Here is a 24,066-nt window from a genome sequence, read left to right as displayed (position 1 = left end):
CTCCTACGTCGGCAACTGTCGTGGAAAAATGTAAATCACTGACATGTCACACACTTTCATTTGTTTTATATATACTTGGAGTTAGTGGGCCCATCCTGTTCTTTAGCATCTTTGTTCTTTCAGAACGCCATAATCAGCTTTTCGGGGATGCATCGATCTGCTGCTGTGCGAAACTACTAATTTAGGGAACCGAAAGAACAAAGCAATAAAAGAAGATTATGTCTGAGGATGAACTATTTGTAACTATTTTCAATCTGTGATTCAAAATAAGGTCCATACAATATGATTTAACATTTGCATGCTACTAAAATTTTATTTTTCTTATCCAGTCCAAGGTATGATAAAAAATGTAAATTACATTTATTTTCCCCTCACACTAAAAAATACAAAATTCAAAAGAAGAGTCTCATTAACACTTTAGTAACGCAGCTAGTTTTCAATGCCAAAAGATGTAACATCACATTTTTATGGTCTCTTGAAGGTCATTTACCCCGTCATACCGTGTGGATAGATTACCACATGTCTCTTCATGCCTCCATGATTTTTTTCATTCTTTAATGAATCAAGGGCAGGGTTGTGTCCTCGCTGCAGGAGCTGCGACTCCCCATTTTCCTGACGAATGAAACTTCATGCCTCATTTAACGTGAGTATTTAAAAGCAAGTGTAGATATGCTTTGACAATGATGTCATGAGAGGCATCTATAGACTCTGGAGTGGACTTCCACCATTAAGATGATCATTTCACACTGGGATGCTGGGGTTAATCTTAAAGGACGTAGTTTGCTATTGTAGTTCTTCATTCATTTTGGTTAGAAAATAACATGTAAAACAGGCTAACAATAATAATTTGTATGGCTACCCACTATTTATATGAATGTTAATGTAAATGGATAAAGAAAAAAAAGAATAATTTGTGTTTTCAGTTTAGTCCCTGCCCTTTTTAGCATTCTGCTGAGGTTTTTAAAGAAAAGGGTTTACTTAGGAACAGAGTGTAAATCCAGTATGGGTGACTTTTTCATAGACAAAATAATGTAGGTTGTGTGTACAAAAAGCAATCAGCAGAGAGGAAGCTGAAAGCTCAGGAACAAAGGCATATCCATGATAACATTGTGTCCTGTGGCCCGGTGCTACTTGAGTATAAGATGAAATGTATCAGTATATACAAGGCCATCAACGTTCAAAGGCAGTGGGCTCAGGAAGGCCCTCATCAGGGGTTCAATTAGAGAAAAGCAGGAACACTGCCACTGACCTGCTCACAGAGTTCTCCTGCTGTTTATAGAGCACACTTATATATATATGTGTGTGTGTGTGTAAAGGGGGTGGGGGGTATTTCTGATGGGATGCTGAGTGAGCAAGGGAGCAATTAAGAGAAAGGCTGGCAATCTGAGAGTCTTTCTCCTGGGCAATGCTCTTTAAACGCTTGCTGCATCCAGATGAACACTCATGGCACAACAACAGTGCATCACAAAAAGACAAACCGGATGCAAATATTGTCGTGGCAAACCCTGACTGTACACATTATTACATTAAGCATATCTGATCTGATGCTTTTTTTTTCAAGTTTGTGAACATATACACACAGATCAGCCCAATTATAAGCTACAGAGGCTTTTTCTTTGACTGAGTAAAGGCACCATACCAGCAGACAAACAGCCGCAGCATAGTTGGTTTTTATAACCCATTAACAGCACCATTCTGTATAGCCAGAAAAATTATGCATAAAAATTGAGAGTGCAATATTGAAGGGAATTTTCAAAGTTGCCACTGAAAAACAAGGATTTTTTTAGCAACCTAAATGGCATTTACAATCAGTAATCTACACAATGCTTCAAATCAGTCTGTGTTCAATTTTCAGTGTTGTTTATAATCAACAAAGATTTGTATTATTTTAACACTGTTTATATAAAAGGTAACACTTTCAGAGTAAATGTCTGCAAGTGTCGGCGCATATCTTGGGTGTGACGTGTTTTCCTGCAGTGTTAAAATGATCACAGTGTAATTTCTAGTGAAGAGGAGACTTTCAGTTTCTGCAAATGTAATTTTACCATTGTGTTGCGCAAGTTTTACTCAATTAAATATCACGTTTTTAAGAGAATTTTGGTTGGAAACTTAAATGAACTATACTGCTGTGGAAGTATTTCATCTACAGTTATAATCTGTACACCACACAGTGTTGGAGCAACTCTGGTTCATTTTTAAATCATTAAATAACTTAAATGTACTAAAATAGTGGACACATACACTCTTTTTTAGTGTGTATATGTATTAAGTCAGTACTTTGCTGAGCATTAATATTTGCCATAATCTGTGGTAATGGTGATGTAAATCTGACTAAAATCTAATTTTGTAATAAAAGTAAACTAGATATTTTCACGATTTGCCAAATCCCAACATACGCAGGCGTATTATTATTCTTTTGAACCTCTTAGTGAGATATTTGCGCCCATTCAGTGGGTTTTCTGGGTCAGAAATTCAAAATAAAGTTAATAAAATATCGGTTTACCTTTGCATGCCACTATAATTTGCTTTTTAAACCTAGATATGATTAAAAAAAGGGAATTAAATTTAATTTCCCTCAAACTAAAGCATAAAAAAGGCAAAAGCATACACTTCTGGCTCTGCAAGTATAGTTCCTGCTGCATGATCTTAATGCTACAGCAATGATAGAGCCTCAGTTGTTCTGGTACATCCCATACAGGCTTCATTACTGTTTTAGTGACTCCTGTCAAATAAAAAAATAAATAAAAAAGTGTATATATACTTGAGATTTGGGGTATCTGAAATGTTGACACTTGATGATAGCATCATTAGGCGGTTGGCTGACTGAATGACAGTTTGAGGTTAAGGGAAATGCCAGCTGTCTGGAGTTTGTGCAGGCCAGATACATTACAGCGCAGGCAGCTTTCTCTGTGTTTCTGATGTGGAGGGATGCGCCTGACTCTGAATATCTAGGTAACAGACAATACCGACAAAACACTGAGCTACAGTAAATGTCCATAGAAGTCTGATTTGTTTGTTTCACTCCCTCTTTCATAGCTGCATCAAAATTCATATAAAAAAGATTTTCTTTGCCAATTTTGGCACTAATCCACCATTTATATGCAGACAAATGTAAAACAAAATTAAATGAAGTCTAAATTCTCATTAACTGAATTCATCATATGAAAAACAAACAAACAAAAATCAAACTTTAAAAGTGAGATTGGTCTTGTTCATTTTTATCTGCTATCTACAATTAACCATCAAGTTAATATATGCCTCTAAAAAACCCTTACTGTTAATCCTCTATTTGCAGTATGCATTTTAATTTGTCTCTCGTCAGTTATGTTTTTTGTTATTCGTAGGTTGCTCACATCAATATGAATGATGATAAATATGAACTAAATAAAGTCATTGGGACATAAACTTGGCATTTCTTGTGGTAGGAAAAAAACTAAAATAATATAGAATAAGATGATGATCGCTGATCCATGAGCTCTTACGTGGATTGATACTCAAGATCTTACAAATAATGGAGACAACTGAAGGTTCTCTCAAAAAGACAAATGTGACGTGACCTCAGTATCTTTAAGTCCTGCTTTGGGATATGTACAACATTGAAGTATTAAGTACATTACTTTTCTGTTAGGTGGAATGACGTTTTATAAACTATAAATAGGTGTTTAAATAAACATACTCTCACCATCAATTCATAAACTATACTAGCGGATACCTTTTAAAGCTGATCATTATCATTTCAGTAGTATACAGTACTTATAGAACTCAGAGCGTTTAAATGTCTGTCCACGCCTCGTGTTTTGTCACCCCTCTGCAAATGTCTTGTAAGTCCTCCTGGGCAGTATATGAATTAGCCACAAGGGGGGGAACATGATCTTCAAAAACCCGTCACTGACAATCATTTCCATTCCTGACAATCAGTTTTGACAGGAAAATTCAATTTGTCCCACTCTTGTAAAAATCCTAATAAAACTTAATAAAAGACACCCCCCCCCCCTTCCCCCCGACACAGGAAATAGTGTTCGCTCACAGCAACCATCCTGAGTGTGAATCACCGCTTCAGATTTCCTGTCCTGAGTGTATGTTTGCGTGGGCAGGTTTCCTCAGGATCCTTGCGTTTCCTCCCACAAACAAAGTGTCTGCTCTGATTTGCTGAATGGTATATAGAAAGATAGGTTGAAGAAAAAAAAGGCCCTACTTTCAGCCTGTATTACATCTGTTTACATGCACATATGGACAAATGTGTCCGTATACTTTCAAAGAAAGAAAAACCCACAACTCGAAACTGACGAAAGTAGTAATACATAATAAATGACTGGAAACTGACTTATGAAAGCCAGATTCTGTTTTTGAATTGTAGTTCAAACGAATCACAGACAACAAACAAAACTGACATGGAAAAGAAATATTGGGACCCTATATTTTGTTGCACAACCTCTTGAGGCAGTGACTGCAATCAGAAGCTCTCTGTTAAGTCAATATGCATTTTGCTAAATTCTAGTCTTTCTTCTTTTATGATTTTCTTTCAACAGCTGTGTTCTTGGTATTCTTCCATGAAGTCCACATTAGCACCGACAGGGACCAATGGTACGATCTGACCTTGACCTTGGAGTTCACCTTGAATCTCTTAGAAAGTTATTCTGGGCTCCTTGGTGACCAGTCGTGTTAACTGTCTCTTCAGTTTTCCTCTTGTGGCCACATCTGGGGGGGGGTCTGCAGTCCTGTGTGGCCTAAACTTATTAAAATATTTTTGTCCCTGATTTTTTTCCCATTTTTTTCACCCAGTGCCCCTACCTAAGTGACAGTCCCTGGCATTGCTCTCCCTCTGCTAACCCCGGGAGGCCCTGCACTGAGCTCAAGTCTCCTCCTTACTTGATGAGTGAGCCTAAACTTCTGAATGAAATTCACAGCTGCAGTCACTGATGCTCTTATAGCCTTTCTCCTCAGACAACTCTCTCATTTGCTTCCTTTGGTCCATGTTCAGCCAACACCACGATACCAAACAGCAGGGTGATGACTTTTCACTTTTTAATTCATTGCAAGATTGAAGACACTTGCGATGCTTAGTAATTAGTAATTAATCTTTTCTGGTGGGGGGTCATCTAAATTTTCACGGCTGGTTTCAGTTATTTGGTTTTTTCTTTATTCCGTTTTCCCTTTTCAAGAAATTGCAGTGACCATTGTGACCATTGTTTTTTTCTCAATCACATGTACATACATACATATGTTCGGCCGTAGGTCGGGGTGGGGTTGATAGAGTGGGCTGGATCATGTCCAATTTGTCCTTTCAGGTTCTAATAAAGTCATTAAAAAAAATAAAAATTAATTAATTAATCAAAAATGCTCCTTTTCATCTTCATCCAGGAGTTGTAAGGAATGAATATCGGCATTGTTCTTGAGCCAGCATGAATAGCACATAAACCATATTTGTTCAGTTTTCAAGGGCTCATTTCTCTACATAGTTGGCAGAATCCTTCTATGGTTGATTTCTTTACAAATAATAACAATGGTTTGACTGAATTAAACGGAAAAACTAAAGAAAGACGACCCTTACAACAGTCCAGAGATTAGATGAAATCTGAATTCTAAAATGCTTAAAAATGCTTAAACCAAACCCAGTGACATTATTGCAATTTTGATGAGAGAAGGCAAAGTAGCAAAAGTAACTTCCTTTTCCCTGCAGCAGCAGTAGCAGTAGCAGCAGCAGCAGCAGCAGCAGCAGCAGCAGCAGCAGCAGCAGCAGCAGCAGCAGCAGTAACAGCAGCAGCAGCAGCAGCAGCAGCAGTAACAGCAGCAGCAGCAGCAGCAGCAGCAGCAGCAGCAGCAGCAGCAGCAGCAGCAGCAGCAGCAGCAGCAGCAGCAGCAGCAGCAGCAGCAGCAGCAGCAGCAGCCGCAGCCCCCACAGAGATTTAATCTTAACATGTAGAATGTTTTATATGCATGATGTTAAAATTACAATAATCCTTAAATCATTCTTTCTAAGGTAATACAATGATGAAATCCTGTACATATTACTGTGGTGTTTGTCGTTCTTTTTTGGGTCTTCGTAGGTGTGTGTGTTTTTGACTTTAAACAGACAAGGTGCGAAGAAAACTGAGGCAAGCAGATTTGTGGTGAACTTTCTGCAACCTTCCCAGCTCCTTGGAAGCTGGTTCTATACAGCAGCTCCCACCTATTGATATCAGCACCCTAGGGCTTAAATAGTTTAGAATAAATTAAGGTGCAACCTGACTGTCTGCAGATATTGTTCTCCTTGCATATGATTACGAAGAACGACGTTTTGCAAAATAGCACATTGACTATTTAGAGAATGATTAAAACAACACTGCAAACTAAACAGAAATGATGTCTAAAAACGTGACGAAGCGGTTCTACTGGTAAGACATGGTTCTTTCATGGTAGGTTCTACTGCTGCACGGCAGGAACCTATGAATGGAGAGCAGCTGTACCATCTTTCATATCAGATGGATTTTTAAGCTAATGATGTGTTTTAATGTAATGCATGCTGGAAAAGGCTCAAAGGCATCTGAGGCAGAGCCCCTCCACAGCATGATCAGCTTTTGGATTTATGCTTGCAATGGATAATATTAACTTCAAAATGATTGTTGGGAGGCTGTATCCAAATGAGAAACTGTCCAGTCATGCAGACTGAGGACAGTATCTCTTTATCAGCTCGTTGAAGGTACAAATCAGATGTTTTTAACTGTGTTTCGTCCTTCCCACAACATGCCTCAGAGATCTAATATCTGAGATACATCTAGAATCTGAGATATATACATAAGATCTTCCTTTGACATGAAATAAGATCTGTGAAGAAATCAAAGAGCATATCTGAATCTGAGAGCCACAGAAAGGGAAAATTGTCGGCTTTGTGAGACAACATGAATATCAGCTTAATGGCCTACAAGGGACACCACTACTTAGGAGCAGAAATGCATTTTCATGAATGAGGATACAGGCTAAAGCAATTACACAAACTAGCAAATCATTTTCTCAACTGCTTTGTTCAGATGCATTGCGAGGATTATTATAAATGGCCTCATTTGGTGCATTTTGAGCCATTGTGGCCTATAAATAAATGAAATAAAAAAAAATAACAAGTGCATGCTCAACCAACATAAAAGAAAAAATCAAGTAATTGGTATCTGCAAAAAAAAATTGCTGCAACAAAATACAGAGTATCACACTTGATTTGAAGTTGTTATGCAAAAACCACCTGACAATAATTACTGTTGGCAGCCTGTTTACTGTTGCGTAGCGTCTTAAAGTTTAGTCCTCATCACATCTACTGTACTGTTCCCTCTGATCATCTGAGATGAATAATCTTTACACGCAAGAGTCAACGTCGCGGGAAAAAAGGATTTTTATCAGGTGAAAACTCGATGAAAAGACATGGTTTCTTTTTCCTTTTTCTTTCCTTCCTTTTTCTTGAACATTATAGATAGTGGATCATATATTTCACATTCTTATGGGATTAGATATCAACTGGAGTAAACTCTAAATGTGATAGAGTCTCAGATAGCGTAGTCTGGCAAAGGCAATTTCTTTTCACCATTTACAAAATAAACATGCATTCATCACCATTGTTGAAGAGGTTACAGTTTCACTGGTTGTATTCATCCGTGGTTAACTTAAATGGATTATAGCGCGTGTGATATTTGGGTGACAGAACAAATGCAAGCCTCAAATAAACAGATGTACTTCCAATTTCCAAGCGTTTAGGTGCTAACCGCTTGCTTTTTTGTATGAGATATAAAGCAACTGTTGCGGTTGTTTAGGGAAACATATAAAAGTTAGTAAAGCTACAGCATTTATGATCCCGAAAGGTGGAAAAGATTGACAATCAATGTCCCTTTTACTGAAATTACATGTGGCATAAAAAACACAAAAATAAGTATTACCTGACCCACTCTGCAAATCAAACCACTTCAACTTTTATTTGGTCAAGATTAGGACATCAGAGATGCGTTTCAAAATCAACAAAAACATGTTATTACTGTAATCCAGTGCAGTTAAAATAGTAATTGTTTTCAACTGTCAGCTGGTTCGGAAATCTTTCTCCCCCGTGTGAGATAAGGCCTCAACTGGCTCCTCAGACTGTGGTGACTCTCATGACCAGCTCTCTTGTGCTATTGCTGGGTTGGCTGCGGGCCTCTGGCTGCCTCAGGTGGCTGAGTAGGTGGAGGATGCTGTAGGGACAGTGTTGGTCTGGCATTGTGCCGCCACCGTCAGGGTCTATGTTAGCTCCAAATCCCCCTCCGGCCGTCACCACAGTTGTAGAAGTGGAGCCGTCGGCCGTGGAGGCCACCACCATGAGAGAGGAGGTGGAGGTGGACACTCCTATCCCCGTCTGGTAGCCCGGGCTGGGCTGAGACAGAGTCCTATCCACAGTGACTTCCTTCAGGTCATCGTTGTCCATGGACTTATCATAGTTCAAGACCTTCCATTGCTGGTTCACAGCCTGCCAGCGGTGGAAGATGCGAAACACTGAAGGTCCCTCGTGGACAATTAGTGCTGTGGAGATGAGAGTGTCAGTAAGAAATGTCACTGTCTGGCAGCAGTCTTAATAACAGCACAAAGCGGTATCTCTGCATTGGTGGAGTCACAGCGTTAAAGCCTGCAGAAAGTATTAGCTGGGGCTCTAGCAGAACAGAACAACTCATCCTTCAAGTCCCCCACCATAACACAGAGATAAAATCTTTATTTCTGAGATAAAGTGAAGCCATGGAGCAACTTATAACAGAGGAACTCTCAGCATTTTTAGATTCTGGTCGGTAAAAACGATGCATCTGTTCTCAGCGGTTGTTTGATAACATCTTTTCTCAGTCCAAAATTACTTATTGATTCAGTTTCATTGAACTCGGTATCTGGAAAATTGAAGTCAAACTGTATCAACAGATACTTGGACCCTGATATTTTATTGCAGTTTTCTTTTACTCTTTAAGTCTGGTAAAGGGATATGCAGTTTGCATGATTTAAAGTACATTTTAAATTGATTATAAAGCAAACATATGTCCTGGTTAGTACAGTAGTATTACTGAGAATTATAAATGATAAAGTATGTTGTTTCATTTATGGGGTATCATTATCCTCAGTTAAGAGCTGTTACGAGTAAAATCAAGTTGTCTCACTTATTATCGCCTCCTCTCTCACTCCAACTTTGTGGTAGAAGTGAAAAACCTGGTCTCTGCTCTTTAACATCCACAAGGTGACAAGTTAATCTCTGTAAAGTGCCAAGTTAATGACTGCACAATCAATCCTAGCCACCAAACCGGAGACAATCAATCTCTTCTTCCTCTAAACCCCGCTGACTGCTCAGGCGGTGGCTTAGAGTTTTCTTAATACGAGATGCTGTCACGCATTCATCTAAAACATGCGGGCCCTCAAGCATCTGAGGAGAGCTTCCAGCTTACAGAACAGGCGCTGTAACTTTTGCTTTGGACACCCACTCGAATTCAGAAGACTGTTAAAAATGCTTCACTGCACTTTATCACCTCTGGTGTTATGACACCAAACAGTGAGCTTCAAAGTTTGCCAGAATTCCAGGAGGTAGATGTGTAAGTTCTACTAAGTTGGTGTAAATAACCGAGTTTTGAAAATTTGACATTAATGTTTAATCTTTATTGTGAGGACTGATGCAGTGTTTCATCATTTTTAATGTTACAAGTAGGATACAGACAAATAGATAGACTGGCCAAACATTTGAACTCAATAACTGACCTGCACAGTAAGCCCAATACACTCAATATTGATTTGAAGGCGCTGACTGTGCAGTATAGGTTAAAGACATTGATTCTCAATAGCGTAAATTGTTCATGGCATTCACAAATATTTTTTTCGACAGGTATAATTACTGACTCTGCTGAACACTTGTGATATTTTCTTTTTTTCCTGCTGCATGCACCTGGATTAATCTGTTATTAAGTCCACAAACTCCCTTCAAGAGGAATGTGGCAAAAACATGAAGTCAAAGGAAAACAGGAATAAAACAGTGATTACTGTGCAACCCCCTCACCGATGCAGACGACATCCATGAAGCCGTACATGCCGTAGCAGATCTGGAAAAGCAGATCTTGACGCTGCCACCGGGCCGACGGACTAAAAGATGACCACACCAGCCAGGAGATGCTGGCCATCAGGAACAGGGAGCCCAAGATGGCTGCTGCTATCTGCACTTTCTCTATCACTGTCAGGGAGATGGCCTGCCACTGCAAGAGAACAATCACAGATTAGTTCTTTGCTTTTCTCTCTTTTGAGTTAATGTAATAAAGAAGACAAATGCAAAAATCAAGCAGGTAAGACACCATCGAATATGAGTTGCTTGGGGTGATGGGGAGATTTAATATCCATCCATCCATTATCTATACCCGCTTTATCCTTTGCAGGGTCACAGAGGTCTGCTGGAGCCTATCCCAGCTAATTTTCAGGTGAGGGGTTCACCCTGGACAGTAGGGGTGGGTATTGGGAAGGACCTCACAATACGATACGCATCACGATACTTGAGCCACGATACGATACAATATGCGATATCCCGATTATGCGATATATCACGATATTCTACATAGTTCGCAAAATTTAAAAATGCATTACACATCTTAAAATCCAAGTTGTATATATGTACATCAGATGATAGTGATAATTCATTGGACAGACTGAGTCAAAACAATGTAATTCCGACTTTCCATTTTAATATGCAACATATTTGTGTGAAAAAACACACTGAAACACAATGAAAAGTGCAGTGTGCATTATTCTTAGATACAAAATACTCAAAATAAAATGCAGTGTCTCACCCACACTGAAATTGAAATCACAGTACACCTAGGGGTGGGCAAAAATATTGATACGGCAATATATCGCGATACATACATTGAATATCGATATCGTATCGGGAGACTATGTATCGCGATATATTGCCGTATCAATATTTTTGCCCACCCCTACTGGACAGGTCGCCAGTCCATTGCAGGGGCCACATATACAGACAGACAACCAGACACACTCACACTCACACCTACGGGCAATTTAGAATCAATTAACCTACTATGCATGTTTTTGGACTGTGGGAGAAAGCCGGAGTACCCGGAGGGAGGGAACCCACGCAAGCACGGGGAGAACATGCAAACTCCACACAGAAGTCACTGGGACTGGGAGTGGAACCGTGGACCTTCTTGCTGTGAGGCAATAGTGCTAACCACTAAGCCACCGTACTGCCCGGAGATTTAATATATTCTACCAAAATAAAAGCATCCAATTGCAGCATCTGTTCCAGCTGCGAGCACCATAAAACCTGAGTGCTGTATTTCAGACATTTTGGCCAGAAAAACTGGAAAGAATCCTCTCACACGCCATCCAGTCAAATCACCAAAGGCTAAAACTGAGAGAAAATTACAATCTTTCTACTTTAAGGATCAAAGGGGAAAAGCCGTGTTCAAATCAAAAAGTTACTTTCCCCCCCTCGGCTTATGATCAGAGTGGAACTGGAGTCCAGCTTAATACTCTGATTCCTGAAAATCGTGTTTTAGGTGTAACCGGCGAAATAAAATTTGATATGAACCAAAAATGCATCTAAATACAACAAGGCAAAAATATACTTTTTGATGAAAACTTGGAGTTTGTGAGTGGTATGCCATTATCTCCTGGAGCATGTGACTTATTTTCAGACAGTGTGACAATTTCTCAGCTTTTATACAGCGGCACACTTTACATCCAAAGCTCACCTGTAGTGGGTTCTTGGTGCTGATGGCAATGACTTGGTATTTGTAGTAGCAGAGCTCACAGGCCCAGGAGCCTCTCTCGCTGATCCATTTGATGAGACAGGGATGGTGGGTACAGCGAACTGACCCACTGCAGCGACACGGGCTCAGGAGCTCCCCCTGCAGAAGGGACACACGTCTCAGTTTCATTTTGTTAACTTACAAATGTGGTGCATGTGTGCATACCTACATATAGAGCTTAAGTTTTAAATTGGAGCTTATGACTCTGAAAATATATCTGCCCACAGCAGTCATTGACCAGAATCTGTAGTTTCTATTCTTATTTGTCTTCTTTACCCCTGTGGAGTTACCCGCCCACACGCAATATTCTGGGTTACACCATACAAACAGTTATTTTTCTTCATGCCGGCTTATTGATTTTACAAAGGTTTCTTGTGGAAGCATAAACAAACTCCCTTACACACAGCACTGAGCTGAGCTATTCTGTGGAGTTCATGTGTGAAATTAAGTCTTTTCCTTATACCTAGTTCACAGGCAAAGTACTTGATCACTGGTACCACTGAATGTGGATGAGTAGTTACTGAAGCTAATGTGAAACCACAAAACACAGCGCTATGGTTACACTGACCCGGCAGCTCTCAATAATAATGGATTGTTGCGTACGTCAGCTGCCCACAACATTAAAACCACTGACAGGCAAAGAGACTGACATTGATCATTTCCATACAACGCTACAGTCTTCTAGGAGACTGTGCTCGCATTATTGCACATAAATGCGAGTACTCACCCCTCCCCTCCTGGGCAATAACTCACCATAGCTAAGGGTGTCTCCTCTGAAAAATAAAATAAATAAAAAACGTGCAGTCAATCGCTTAAACTTCTCAGAAAAGGCTGAAGGAGCACATCGAAGGTGCTGAACAGGCCGCCAGACTCCCCAGAGCCCAATCAGATCAAACAACCAAAGGATGCGCCAGAAAAAACTCAGTCCTCCAATCTGCAACCCACAGGACCTGAGGGATCCGCTGCCAGACACAATAGGGCACCGCCAGAGGTCACCTATCCAATACCGCGATAGGTCAGAATAGATCAGAGTAGCTTATACGGTACAAGTGGTTTACAAGGCAAGAGGGGGATCTGAATAATATAAAGCAGCTGGTTTGGGTGAATGTTGTGGGAAATGGTTGTTAACTTTATTTCATAAATGTACAATATTGCAGCCTCAAGCCAAACAAACCTATTTCAGTCTTGCATCATTCTCTTTCTTTTGCATTGACAGGCTTCTCCGTCTTTACCTTTTGACTGATGCAAGGTTGAATTGAAAATGGAGTCTGGCAGCCCTGCATTGATTTCATATTTAAAGGAAAATTAAAAGCAAGATCCCAATTTTCACAGAGCGTATAGCTGCTCTGCACATTTCTGATATTAAAGTGATGTTTCTGAAGACGCTGTCAGGATGTTAGTATTACTGAGGGGATTTGGAATCCCTTATGTCAGCCTGTTGACAGCCACATGCTGTTTGACTGATCTCACTGAACAGCAGGATAACAATGCTTGCACTGTGTGTTTAACCTCTGGACAGTTTCTCCAGGGGCTGCTGTTGCTTAAGCAGACAAAATAAAACATTAAATCCTTCTCAGAGTAGTTGAAGTTAATCTGTTTTACTCCCTGAAGAAGTGTGCAGTGGTCAGCAGTACTGCAGTCACAATCTCAACAGTCCATACATGTCTGGAAACTGCGGAGAGCAAATGCGAGAGTTTTGGGGAGAAAATGATCCCATTGTTGTCTGATATAGGATTTGAGCTGCTCAACAGTCCTGAGTGTTCTTTGTGGCATTTTCTGTTTCATGATGCACCAAATGTTTTCAGATTCTCTGGACTGCAGGCAGGTCAGTTCAGCACTCAGACACTTCTACGATGGATGTTGTATGTGGTTAAGTATTGTCTTGCAGAATGATGCAAAGCCTTCTCTGAAAGTCTGGAAACCTTTTCAGCATCGATATATCATTTCCATTTGTGCAAGCTTCCCATTCCATATACACTACTGCAACTAGAACTGGTAGCTTGATGGTCCCTCTCCTCTCTAGTGTAGAAGATGTAGTGTCCACGGTTTCTAAAAAAGGCGAGAACCAGCAGGACAGATTATGTTTCCCCAGTTTTAACGTCTCTTCATTGGCTACCTTTAAAATCCAGGATAGAATTCAAAATTCTTCTCCTCACATATAAAGCTCTTAATGACCAAGCTCCATCATATCTTAAAGAGCTTATAGTTCCATATTTTCCAAGGAGAGCTCTTTGCTCTCAGACAGCAGGTGTAGTTTTGGTTCCTAGAGTTTCTTAAAGTAGAATGGGAGGTAAAACCCTCAGATATCAGGTCTCTCACCTTTGGAACCAGCTGCCAGTTTGGGTTTGGTAAGCAGACACCGTCCTACCTTCAATATTGACTTTCTTTTTGGTTGATTGTATCAAAGAAAAGTTGTTGGTTTCCTTAGCCATGCAGGAATATTTGTATTGTTATTTTACTGGATTTGTATTAATTGGAGTAATTTGGAATGAGTTTAACTGTATCGCTGAAGTGCCTTGAGATGACATTTGTCATGATTAGGCGCTATATAAATAAAGTTAAAGTGGGAAAAGAATTTCAGAATTGAATCATTCTGAGCAAAGAACAGTTTCTCAGTTTGCCTCAGTCCAATTTAGATACAGTTTTGACTCAAGGAAAGAGCCCACATTTCTGGATCATGTTAACATATGGCTTCTTCTTCACTTGATGGAGATTTAACCTGCATTTGTTGATGGCATGGTGAGCTGTGTTCTTAAAATTTGATTTCTGGAAGTGCTCCTGAGCCCATGCGGTGATTTCAATTACAGAATCCTGCCTGCTTTTACCGTGGTCCTGTCTTGGAGCCTGACGATCAAGGGCACCCAATACTGTGTTTTCGGCCTTGTTCCTTGCTCACAGTGATTTCACAGATTTTATGCTGCTCTGAGATTGTTTAACAGTCTGTAGAGGCAGATTTTTTGCATATTGGTAAACATTTGGCCATCTTTACTTCTAAGAGACTCTGGCTCCGTAGGATGTTCTTTTTTTTATCCAATCATGTCCCTGATGTGGTGTCAGTTATCATAATTGGTTGTAAGATGTTCCTACAGATGTAAAATCTTTCCCTCTCAATGTTGGATATGTTTTTCTATGTTCTCCGGTGAATAAATTATGGGTTTACAACATTTGCAAATCACTGCATTCTGCCTTTATTTTACACTTAGTCCCAACGCGAAAAGCAAAACGTCACAAAATCACTGCTGTCAGGGGTAACCTACAGTGGGATCTGCTGTATTTTTAGCTTTTCCAATGTGTTTTCAACTTTACCAGATGGCTGTGATAAAATCTCAGGAAAAACAAGGCAAAGACCCTGAAATCCTTCAAATCTGGTGAAGTTCAGTGAATTTGCTGTCACAGGGACTCTACTTGACAGAAAACACCGTATGTGCAACCTTTCTTCTTCAGATCTACTCAAACAAGAAACAGATGAGACTTTTTTAATCTTTCCTCCCGGTCCCCAAGCTCATTAGAATATATTACTAATCTTGTCATATTGGATATTGATGATGACCCAAAAGATGTAGGCCTACAACCTGTTTTAGGTCCTGACCTACACTTAAGAAACTGGTATCTATGAAATTAATTGCAGAACCTTCTCTTGTGAGAATTTTAATCTTTATGTGACAGAACAAAAAGCCTGTGGTGAATGGGAAAAAAAGGAAGCAACCCTGGGTGAGGGAAGTAATCTCTTTTCTCTCCTCTCTTAAGCCGAGGCATTACATCCTAATGTTAATTCAGTATTGCCTCTCCTGGTCTATAACCAGCATAAAGACCGAAACACAAGCTTAATAAAGAAAAGAAAAAGAAATCACCATTATTTTGCTGGCATCTCAGAAAGACAGAGTACTGCCCTGGTTGAGGGGAAGAAAGGAAAATGCGGGAAGAAACAGGAGAAAAGGCCCATCTACAGATGGTCAGGGTGGGAGTGTATTGGCAGGAGCACGAGAACACTTCTGTCGTGTCCAGTGGGACTCAGGCCGCTCACTGTGACTGGCCTGATTGCAGCCAAGAGCTGCAACTTGGATCACTCCCGTACAACTGAAGCTGAAGAGAGCAAGAGAGACCGATAACAAACGTGGCACCAGAGCCCACGCACACGGAAAGTGGCAGCTCGTGTCCTTTTATTGATCAAACAGCAATATTCACTGATAAAACAAACACGTACACAATTGAGCGATGCACTGAAAAGTCAAGGCTGACAGCTTTGGCTGCATTATTCTATCTCTCTGCGCTGCATTATCCCAAAACAACTCAGTACATCTAATTTTCTCCTTATAAAATTGGATACGCTCCGAATGTATATATAATGGCATGGAAATAAATTAGACTTGGCTATTCACATAAGAGTCTGAAATCAATGCAAGTGAACTCTATTAACTCCAACCGAGGGGAAATTGTAGTATAATAAAGTAGCTCACAGAAAATGAATGAAAGTGAATTTTACATTGGCCAATAATATTCAGGCCACATGCATCTCTTTTATAAAAAGCTGCAGTGCTGCAGTCATCCGGAAAACAGCTTTATCTATAAATTTAAACCATTTTCGAAACGTTAGAGTAAAAAGAAGTCCCGTCAGTTGTGAATTAAATTGAAGATGATATCATTTCAAACTGCTCGTAATCATCTATAGTGATGCTTTTATGGGAACCATTGGGCCTACAGTGATAGTTAATGACTCTTCAAAGTATTAAAAAGAGGATGTGAGGTTACTCATTTAACTTTATGAATCCTCCACTTCTATTGATGGACTTCAGTGGATCCAAAAAACATGTCATGCGCTTATGTAACTTGTTTATCTCTCATTCCCAACAAACGGCTGTGCAGCCATCCTGGATGGAATACACAAAGCATAGTGCCATTACGATGCAGCTTAGAAAAAATGATGGCAACTAAGCTTTAGGAGTGAAAGTTCACTTTTTCTTTTTCAAAGGAAATCGAACAGTGGGACTAACCAGCTTGAGGTTGAGTCTGAAAGAACAAGCCTGAATAAACCAAACACTGCGGGAAAACAAACAAGAGCCTCCTGTAAAGCTTCTCACTGACCTTTACTTAAGTAGAATAAGTAATAGGTTAAAATGTGTCTCGTATGAAATGTTTAAAAAGAAGCAGGCGAATAACATTTTGTACCTAGGTTCAGTAAAAGGCACGACTCTGTAATTCCACCTGATATAGGGTTCATTATATTGTATAGTATATTTCTCCTTCATATTTGGTCTCACTTTGATGAGTGGTTCTTATTTCATGTCTGTCTCAATATATAACCTTTATTTCCCTGTTCTATACATGCATTTAAAAAAAGCTGCAATCAATCTTCTGTTTATACAGACCATAAAGGGAGCTTTGATTTCATTGCATATAGTTGCAGAAAAAAAAAGTTCTTGATCTTTGCTATCAAAAGAAATACGTGTGTTTTTGTTTCTTTATGTAGTGTATCCTAGTTGAACTACTTAAAGGGACAGTATTGCAGAAAGAGAATGTCACATTCTTCTGATTCTTCTTGATTTGCCTTACAAGCTTCTACTGTAAAAAGATACCCGTGACTCTTTAAACCCACGTTTAAACATGTGGGTTTAGAAACAGATGTGTCAAACTGCAGTTGGGAGCAGCAGCATCACGTCAAAGAAAATGGCAACAACACCACTGACAGGGATTAGATTACGTAGACTTATTTAATGTTGTTGTGTTATATTAAACCAGAGTACAATCCTCTTTCAACGGTTTGCCTTTTTCAGACACTCAAGGCCCTTTTTTTAGTGGGATGCTTAAGGAAAGCTATGTCTTTCTCTCCCTTCTTTACTCTGTCTTGACTATCTCAGCCTTAGGGATGGAAGTGTTTTGGAGGTGGACTGTCAGATCAGATACTGGCTGGCTTGGTTTATGTGACATCCTGGAGGCTATAGGAGAGAATGGAGGATAACTAATCTTCCCATTGGCTGTAACACACAGAGGGAGACCACTCATCTCTCTTCCCAAATCAAGGCTCATTCTCCTTGTACCCATTTACACCTCCGTGGATCCATATCTGGACTTCACCCAAACCAACACCTCACAGACGACAGGAAAAGGAAGCCCATGAAAGATAGAAGTGTACATAATGATAAGATTGGAAGAAAATCAAATGTAATTGACTTGCTGGAATGTCTCAAGGTATTATTAATTAGTTTTGCTGGAGGAGTCCATGGGAAACACTGCAATTTTCCGAGGCAGCACTTTGTATGCACAACAAAGAGTGCTGACTATCTATGGATGTTTAGAGAAAAGAGGATGACACCTTGTCTTTCAGTCTCATCATAGATGTGCATGTCAAATAAATTACAAAGTCTGAGTGTAGGGGCGGACAGATGCACAAAATTGCTGTTGGAATAATGTTCAAGTAATTAGTTGATGAAATATTGAGATTATAGGCTATACACAGTCAAATAACCCTGAAATGGTATGTTAAATCTGCTGCTGGGTTAAAGGAAAAGCAACAATGAATGCAGAATGGTGTATAAAATGTTCAACACCTACCAGCTGAGGTGTGACATACACTCACCGGCCTCTTTATTAGATACACCTGCTACACCTGATAAAGTGATCGGTGCATATATTTACCAGTGGGGTCTCAAAAGCTCTGTCAAACTGTGTAACTCATGTTTCTGTAAATTGCTAAGTGTCTGTATCTTCATTGTAACGTTTTTTTTTTTGTAGCCCTAGCCTTTCACATTTTCCTCTCCTGACTGATATAGAACAATATTGTCCTAAATAAAGCAAACAGGCCATTATATGCAGGACCATTATTATTATTGTTATTATTATATGGCTGTTTCCAGATGGTGGGAATGACTAGTAGAGTGAGAGGCATTATTTGATGTTGTCAACTATATAAGGCTTAGGTGTGTTTGGCTCTAATTAGCAATTACTGCATCACTGTGTATTGTCAGACACCTTTACAAGGTGTCTTTACAAGGTGTCTGACTCCCTAGCTAAAGCTGTGTTGTAAAGCCGTCCAATGCGATGAGTGCAAAAAATGCTCCAGGTCTCTCATTCTCTCTTTCTCTCTCAAATGGAAAAAAAACAATATGTTGAACTAGTGAAACCTATTGTAGAAAAGGAAGAAAAAAAACCCTGTGAACTTGTTGCTCTTGTTATCCAATCCTCCTGAGAGATGTCTATTTCCAACAAAATGTACCTATACTAGGAATGGGCGATATTTTACCGTTCACGATATACCGTCAAAAAAATTCCCCACGGTAAGAAATTGCCATCTCGCGATAAAAACGATAAAGGAAGGAAGGAAGATGAAAGAAAGAAATGAGCCAGAAAGAAAGAAAGAAATGAGCGAGAAAGAAAGAAAGAAAGAAAGAAAGAAAGAAAGAAAGAAAGAAAGAAAGAAAGAAAGAAAGAAAGAAAGAAAGAAAGAAAGAAAGAAATGAGCCAGAAAGAAAGAAAGAAAGAAAGAAAGAAAGAAAGAAAGAAAGAAAGAAAGAAAGAAAGAAAGAAAGAAATGAGCCAGAAAGAAAGAAAGAAAGAAAGAAAGAAAGAAATGAGCCAGAAAGAAAGAAAGAAAGAAAGAAAGAAAGAAAGAAAGAAAGAAAGAAAGAAAGAAAGAAAGAAAGAAAGAAAGAAAGAAAGAAAGAAAGAAAGAAATGATGATGAGATAGGTTTATAGTTACAAAGGTGGAGTTGAATTAGTATTTTTTTTATCGTCATTTTTATCATTATCGGGATAAATGCCAGAAATGATCGTGATACATTTTTTAGTCCATACCGCCCATCCCTAACCTTTACTGTCAAATTCACTATTTTATGAACCTTTATGAAAGTGTGGGAGGATGGTTAGTAATGAATGGATTAGATGGGCATTAAATCATTAATTTTCTAGGACTCACATGTTCTGGTCCCTGGAAACAGATCCTGCACACAGGCGTCCTGAAGCCACTTTCCGTGTAGCTGGTGAGGGAGAACCTCTCCTCCAGCTTGCCCTTAGAGCAGTCATCGGAAGAGCTGCTGCAGCCGCGCAGGGCCGCCGATAGTTCCGCAGCGTCGACCCAGCCGTTCACCCTCCGCTCCCCGGCGCCCGGTGGCCCGGTGGCTCCCGCCGCAGACGGCGCTGCTCGGTCCCCAGGGTGCTGCTGGTGGCCCCGCGGTAACGTGTTGTTGTTGTCGTGGACGGGGACGCTCGCCTCGTGGTTTTCCTGGTCCTGGTCGTTCATGGGGGTCAGCGGCGGCAGCGGCGTCGGGGGTGCCGGGGGCCCGAGCAGGAGCACCCTCAGGTCCCCCAGCAGGACGCAGCAGCGGCTCTTCAGCATGCCCCTGCTGCGCAGCATCGGACTCAATTCAACAAGGATATCACAGCAGCACGCCGAGGTGCTGGGAGACGTGTGCTGTTTGTGTCCCAGTCATATGCAAGCACCCCACCATGTGTCGTTGGGCGAAATAGTGGCCACAGAGGTGCGTTTTCCGGTGTATGTTTGGATTTAGAGCCTTGTAATTTGGTGCTGATCAAGGTTTGTTATTCTTATTGTGGGACTGTTATTGTTTTTCCACGAGAATGTAAACAGAAAATGGAGATAATCGATGCAAACAAGTGTCTGAAGCCATTAAGTTCCATAAATGAAATGGCTACTGGAGAGTCAAATGCTGGACTGATGGGGAAATGCATTCAAGTTGTAAGGCTATAGGTTGTTCACTTAATGCCCAACTGTCAATTCATGGCCTTAATTGCTTTTATAATTGTATTGTGTTGCAACAATCCCCATAACAAATTCCTCGTGTGAAAACTTGGCAATAAACCCTTTTCTGATTCTGATTCTGATTCTAATAGTTAGACTGCTACAACACAAACTATCTATAGTGAAGATTCCCCCTTTTCGATTCTCAAGCGAGTGCAGAAGGAAAGATTCAAATCCGTCTGTGGTAGAATGAACTCTAAAGCGTCGAAAGCAAAAATAGCGCTCGATTTTAAAATCCGACTATTTCAACAACAATGGAAATGAGGGAAAACACGTTTCAGGCTTTAAATCAGCAGCTCATAATACTGTCGACGTCTAATAAGGCTTTTCAAGCCAATCAATGGCGTGCCATAATGGGAAGCAAAATCCGTCTTACCTGGCGAGCTATACCGATTTCTATACGATTCACAGATTCATTTTTTTTTCTCATGTTTTCATGAGATTTTCAGCCAGACCGCATGTCGTTGGCAAGTCTCTGCGGAGCTTTCATTCCCAAATGTCGAATGGACATGTCCCCTCAACAAGCAAAGAGATCTAAATCCATCCGTTAAAATCCAACCCGACTGTCGGACTGTCCTGCTCTGGGTGAAAGCATCCGTAGCCCCGGATTCTCCTGCGATCATTGGCTGCTGAGTCGGTGCTGCGGCTTCAGCACCATGATTCCTGGGACAGCTCCCAGACGCCGCACGTCACCACCGCACAGTGATGCAAGGAGCCAACTCACTTCTACTACCGTGGACAAATGCACAGGAACAAGCTTGGTTACTTGTTTTTTTTTTTTTTTAATACTTCCTGAAGAAAAGCCTTCATGAATGTAAATACAGAGAGTTTACAACAAGATGGAACTCACCAGGAGCCTTCCGTGTTCTGGAATCAGATTCTTAGACAGACTTAACCAATTAACACTGTATCAGAATGATGGAAAAAAAAAAAGTTTGGAGAAAGAAATAAACCAATCATGATCTAAAACATACAACATTCATTTATTCTTTATTTCATTCATTGATAAAATAAAACAACAAACAATATAATATAAACACAAATGTTCCTAAATTGTGAATGAAAGGGAGCAGAAAGAAGAAGAATCTTATTTAATCTGTCCCTTTTTCCCAAGAAATCCATTTACAAACAACATAAATTAAAAAACATCAACAACAAAGTAAATAAAAAACTAAAATGAAAAAGCCACCGGCCAACACAGACAGTCACATTCCTTTTTAGTTCCCAAGTTACAATTCAGTTAATACCATTCAACAACAACAAACAATGTTTTGGCAATGGGTAATTCAATCAAATGTAACATATTTCATTATATTTAATTATATTTCCTTAACATACTGGCTTTAATTGTTCTTTTGAATGTAATGTTTGATTTGGATTCTTTGTTTTCTTTGTTCAGATTGTTCCATAAACTGATTCCTTTCACAGAAACACAACGTTCCATCAATTTAGTCCTGAATCTTGGTTTTTTAAAGATCTCTGTTCCTTTTAAGTTATACTTGCTTTCTCTTTTTTCAAATCTTTTCTGAATGTTGATTGGTAAAGTGTTCTCATGACCTTTAAACATAATTTGCAAAATACTATAATCTACTTATTCATGAAATTTCAACAATTGTAACTGAAGGAACAATGGATTTGTTGGATCTCTATAACATCATGAGTCACACACAGTACAGATATGAATATCTGCCAATCTAAGGGGCTTACTGGTGTTTATCAATGATATGACAATATTCTTCAGATTTAGCCAATTGCTCAAAAACTAATGATGACTTTTAACATACTGCAAAAGAAAACACTTCTTGAAGGCAAAGAAATTGAATAATTTTCAATGGTTAAGTGTGTCGCCTGGTCTCATCCAACAGAGCATACTTTCTAGTTATTGAAGACACAATAAAAACAGAAAGGCCCATAAATAAAGGTAACTGGCTGCATAAATGTCTGGTAAATAAATGTTCCACGCTTCAGATAGACACAGAGAGTAAAGGACTCAACCCAAGTATTAAAATTACAGGCATATTTACAATCGTGACACTTTGATCTAATAGTTGGAAACCCCTGAAAATGGAGGGACTTTTCTTAAAAAACCCCAAAAATTTAATTGTTAAACTGTAAATGACATATTTTGAGTATCGTTTTCAATTAAGGCTGAATAAAATCTTTGGGATTAGATAAATCATCACTATTATATTCAAATTATTGATTAAACAACGTTTAAATACTTGAATAATTAACAGACACAAAACAAAGTGTTTTTGTGTAAAATGGACATAACATACACAGAAAGGTGCCATGTCAACCAGCATATGTGTTGACTCTCTTTTTATTTATTTATCTATTTTATTCAGGCTCATACAGTATACGACTGCAGTCAAACTGGTAGGCATGAATTAAATAATTAATAAATTAATAATAGTAAACTGAATATTTAAGTTTTCTTTCTAATCCAGTAGGAAATTGCCAGTGATTGGTTTTACATCTCCTATCAGATGCAAAGCAGTGTTTGTACAGACTATGCCATGATAGATGATTACTAGCCTTGAAGACATGATATAAGATTACTACATTACTATAGTTACAATATTATGCACCAGAGAAAAAATGATCAGGGACTTGATGTTTCTTTCCACTAAGGCAAGACAAGCAAGTACAATTCAACAAGGTGATTCAACGTGCTATACAAAGACATGAAAACATAAACACTACAAAATGTTCATGTAGCGATCACCCTGAAAGTAATGAATGTTCAAATATTTATAGCCAGGATTTTTCTGGGAATATGGATGTACCCAGATGTCATTTTTAGAATACTTAATCGGGTTTTTTATTTTTGTGCATTACTAAAATTGTATCAGTCTTGTGTCTTGTTTTCTCTTCATATCAAACATCAGTATAACAAACTTATTAAAACCATTTTAACCTATTATTATCTGCTTGAGGGCAGCACGGTGGCTTGGTGGTTAGCACTGTTGCTTCACAGTGAGAAGGTTCCCGGTTCAATTCCCTGGCCCGGCAGGGTCTTTCTGTGTGGAGTTTGCATGTTCTCCCTGTGCTTGCGTGGGTTCCCTCCGGCTTTCTCCCATAGTCCAAAAACACGTGTAGTAGGTTAATTGGTGATTCTAAATTGCCCGTAGGTGTGAGTGTGTCTGGTTGTTTGTATATGTGGCCTTGCGATGGACTGGCAACCTGTCCAGGGTGTAACCCCTGCCTCTCGCCTGTAATGAGCTGGGATAGGCTCCAGCAGACCCCCGTGACCCTGCAAAGGGTAAAGCGGGTATAGAAAACGGATGGGTGGATGGATTATCTGCTTGAACTGATAACAGTTAACGCTTAATCTGAAAACGGAACTCTTGGACAAGGAACTATAGGAATTCTGTTTTTCAATAGTTTTTCAAGCTAAAATAAAACTTGTTCCAGAAAATGTATTCACAAATTCTCAGATGCTGAGTGGGTGGGCCATTTACACATGGGAACAAATTTTTTGGTAACCTTCTATTAAAGAATGAAAAACCCACAATGATCACTGATTTAACTGAGAT

General features: G+C 39.5%; 1 protein-coding gene across 1 annotated transcript; it reads right to left on the bottom strand.

Annotated features, from left to right (window-relative positions):
* Positions 1-7,909: 7,909 nt before the first annotated feature.
* marchf4b (membrane associated ring-CH-type finger 4b) lies at positions 7,910-21,210 on the bottom strand. The gene is made up of 4 exons (XM_061724498.1): positions 19,685-21,210; positions 11,718-11,873; positions 10,013-10,205; positions 7,910-8,511 (listed from the first exon to the last, which is right to left on the bottom strand). The coding sequence occupies exons 1-4, from the start codon at positions 20,120-20,122 to the stop codon at positions 8,090-8,092; spliced, it is 1,209 nt and encodes a 402-aa protein (XP_061580482.1). The 5' UTR covers positions 20,123-21,210; the 3' UTR covers positions 7,910-8,089.
* Between the last annotated feature and the right edge of the window lie 2,856 nt (positions 21,211-24,066).

The sequence above is a fragment of the Cololabis saira genome, chromosome 6 (assembly GCF_033807715.1).
Source record: "Cololabis saira isolate AMF1-May2022 chromosome 6, fColSai1.1, whole genome shotgun sequence".
NCBI classification, from domain to species: Eukaryota; Metazoa; Chordata; class Actinopteri; order Beloniformes; family Belonidae; genus Cololabis; species Cololabis saira.
This window is presented reverse-complemented; position numbering and strand designations above follow the sequence as displayed.

What these genes read in the sequence shown, in the direction of transcription:
- marchf4b (XM_061724498.1), bottom strand. Translation starts at nt 20,122, where the DNA reads ATGCTGCGCAGCAGGGGCATGCTGAAGAGCCGCTGCTGCGTCCTGCTG. An exon ending in GCACCAAGAACCCACTACAG is followed by an intron (nt 10,206 to 11,717) that starts GTGAGCTTTGGA and finishes GTTCTCTTGCAG; the next exon opens with TGGCAGGCCATCTCCCTGAC. An exon ending in CATGGATGTCGTCTGCATCG is followed by an intron (nt 8,512 to 10,012) that starts GTGAGGGGGTTG and finishes TCATCTCCACAG; the next exon opens with CACTAATTGTCCACGAGGGA.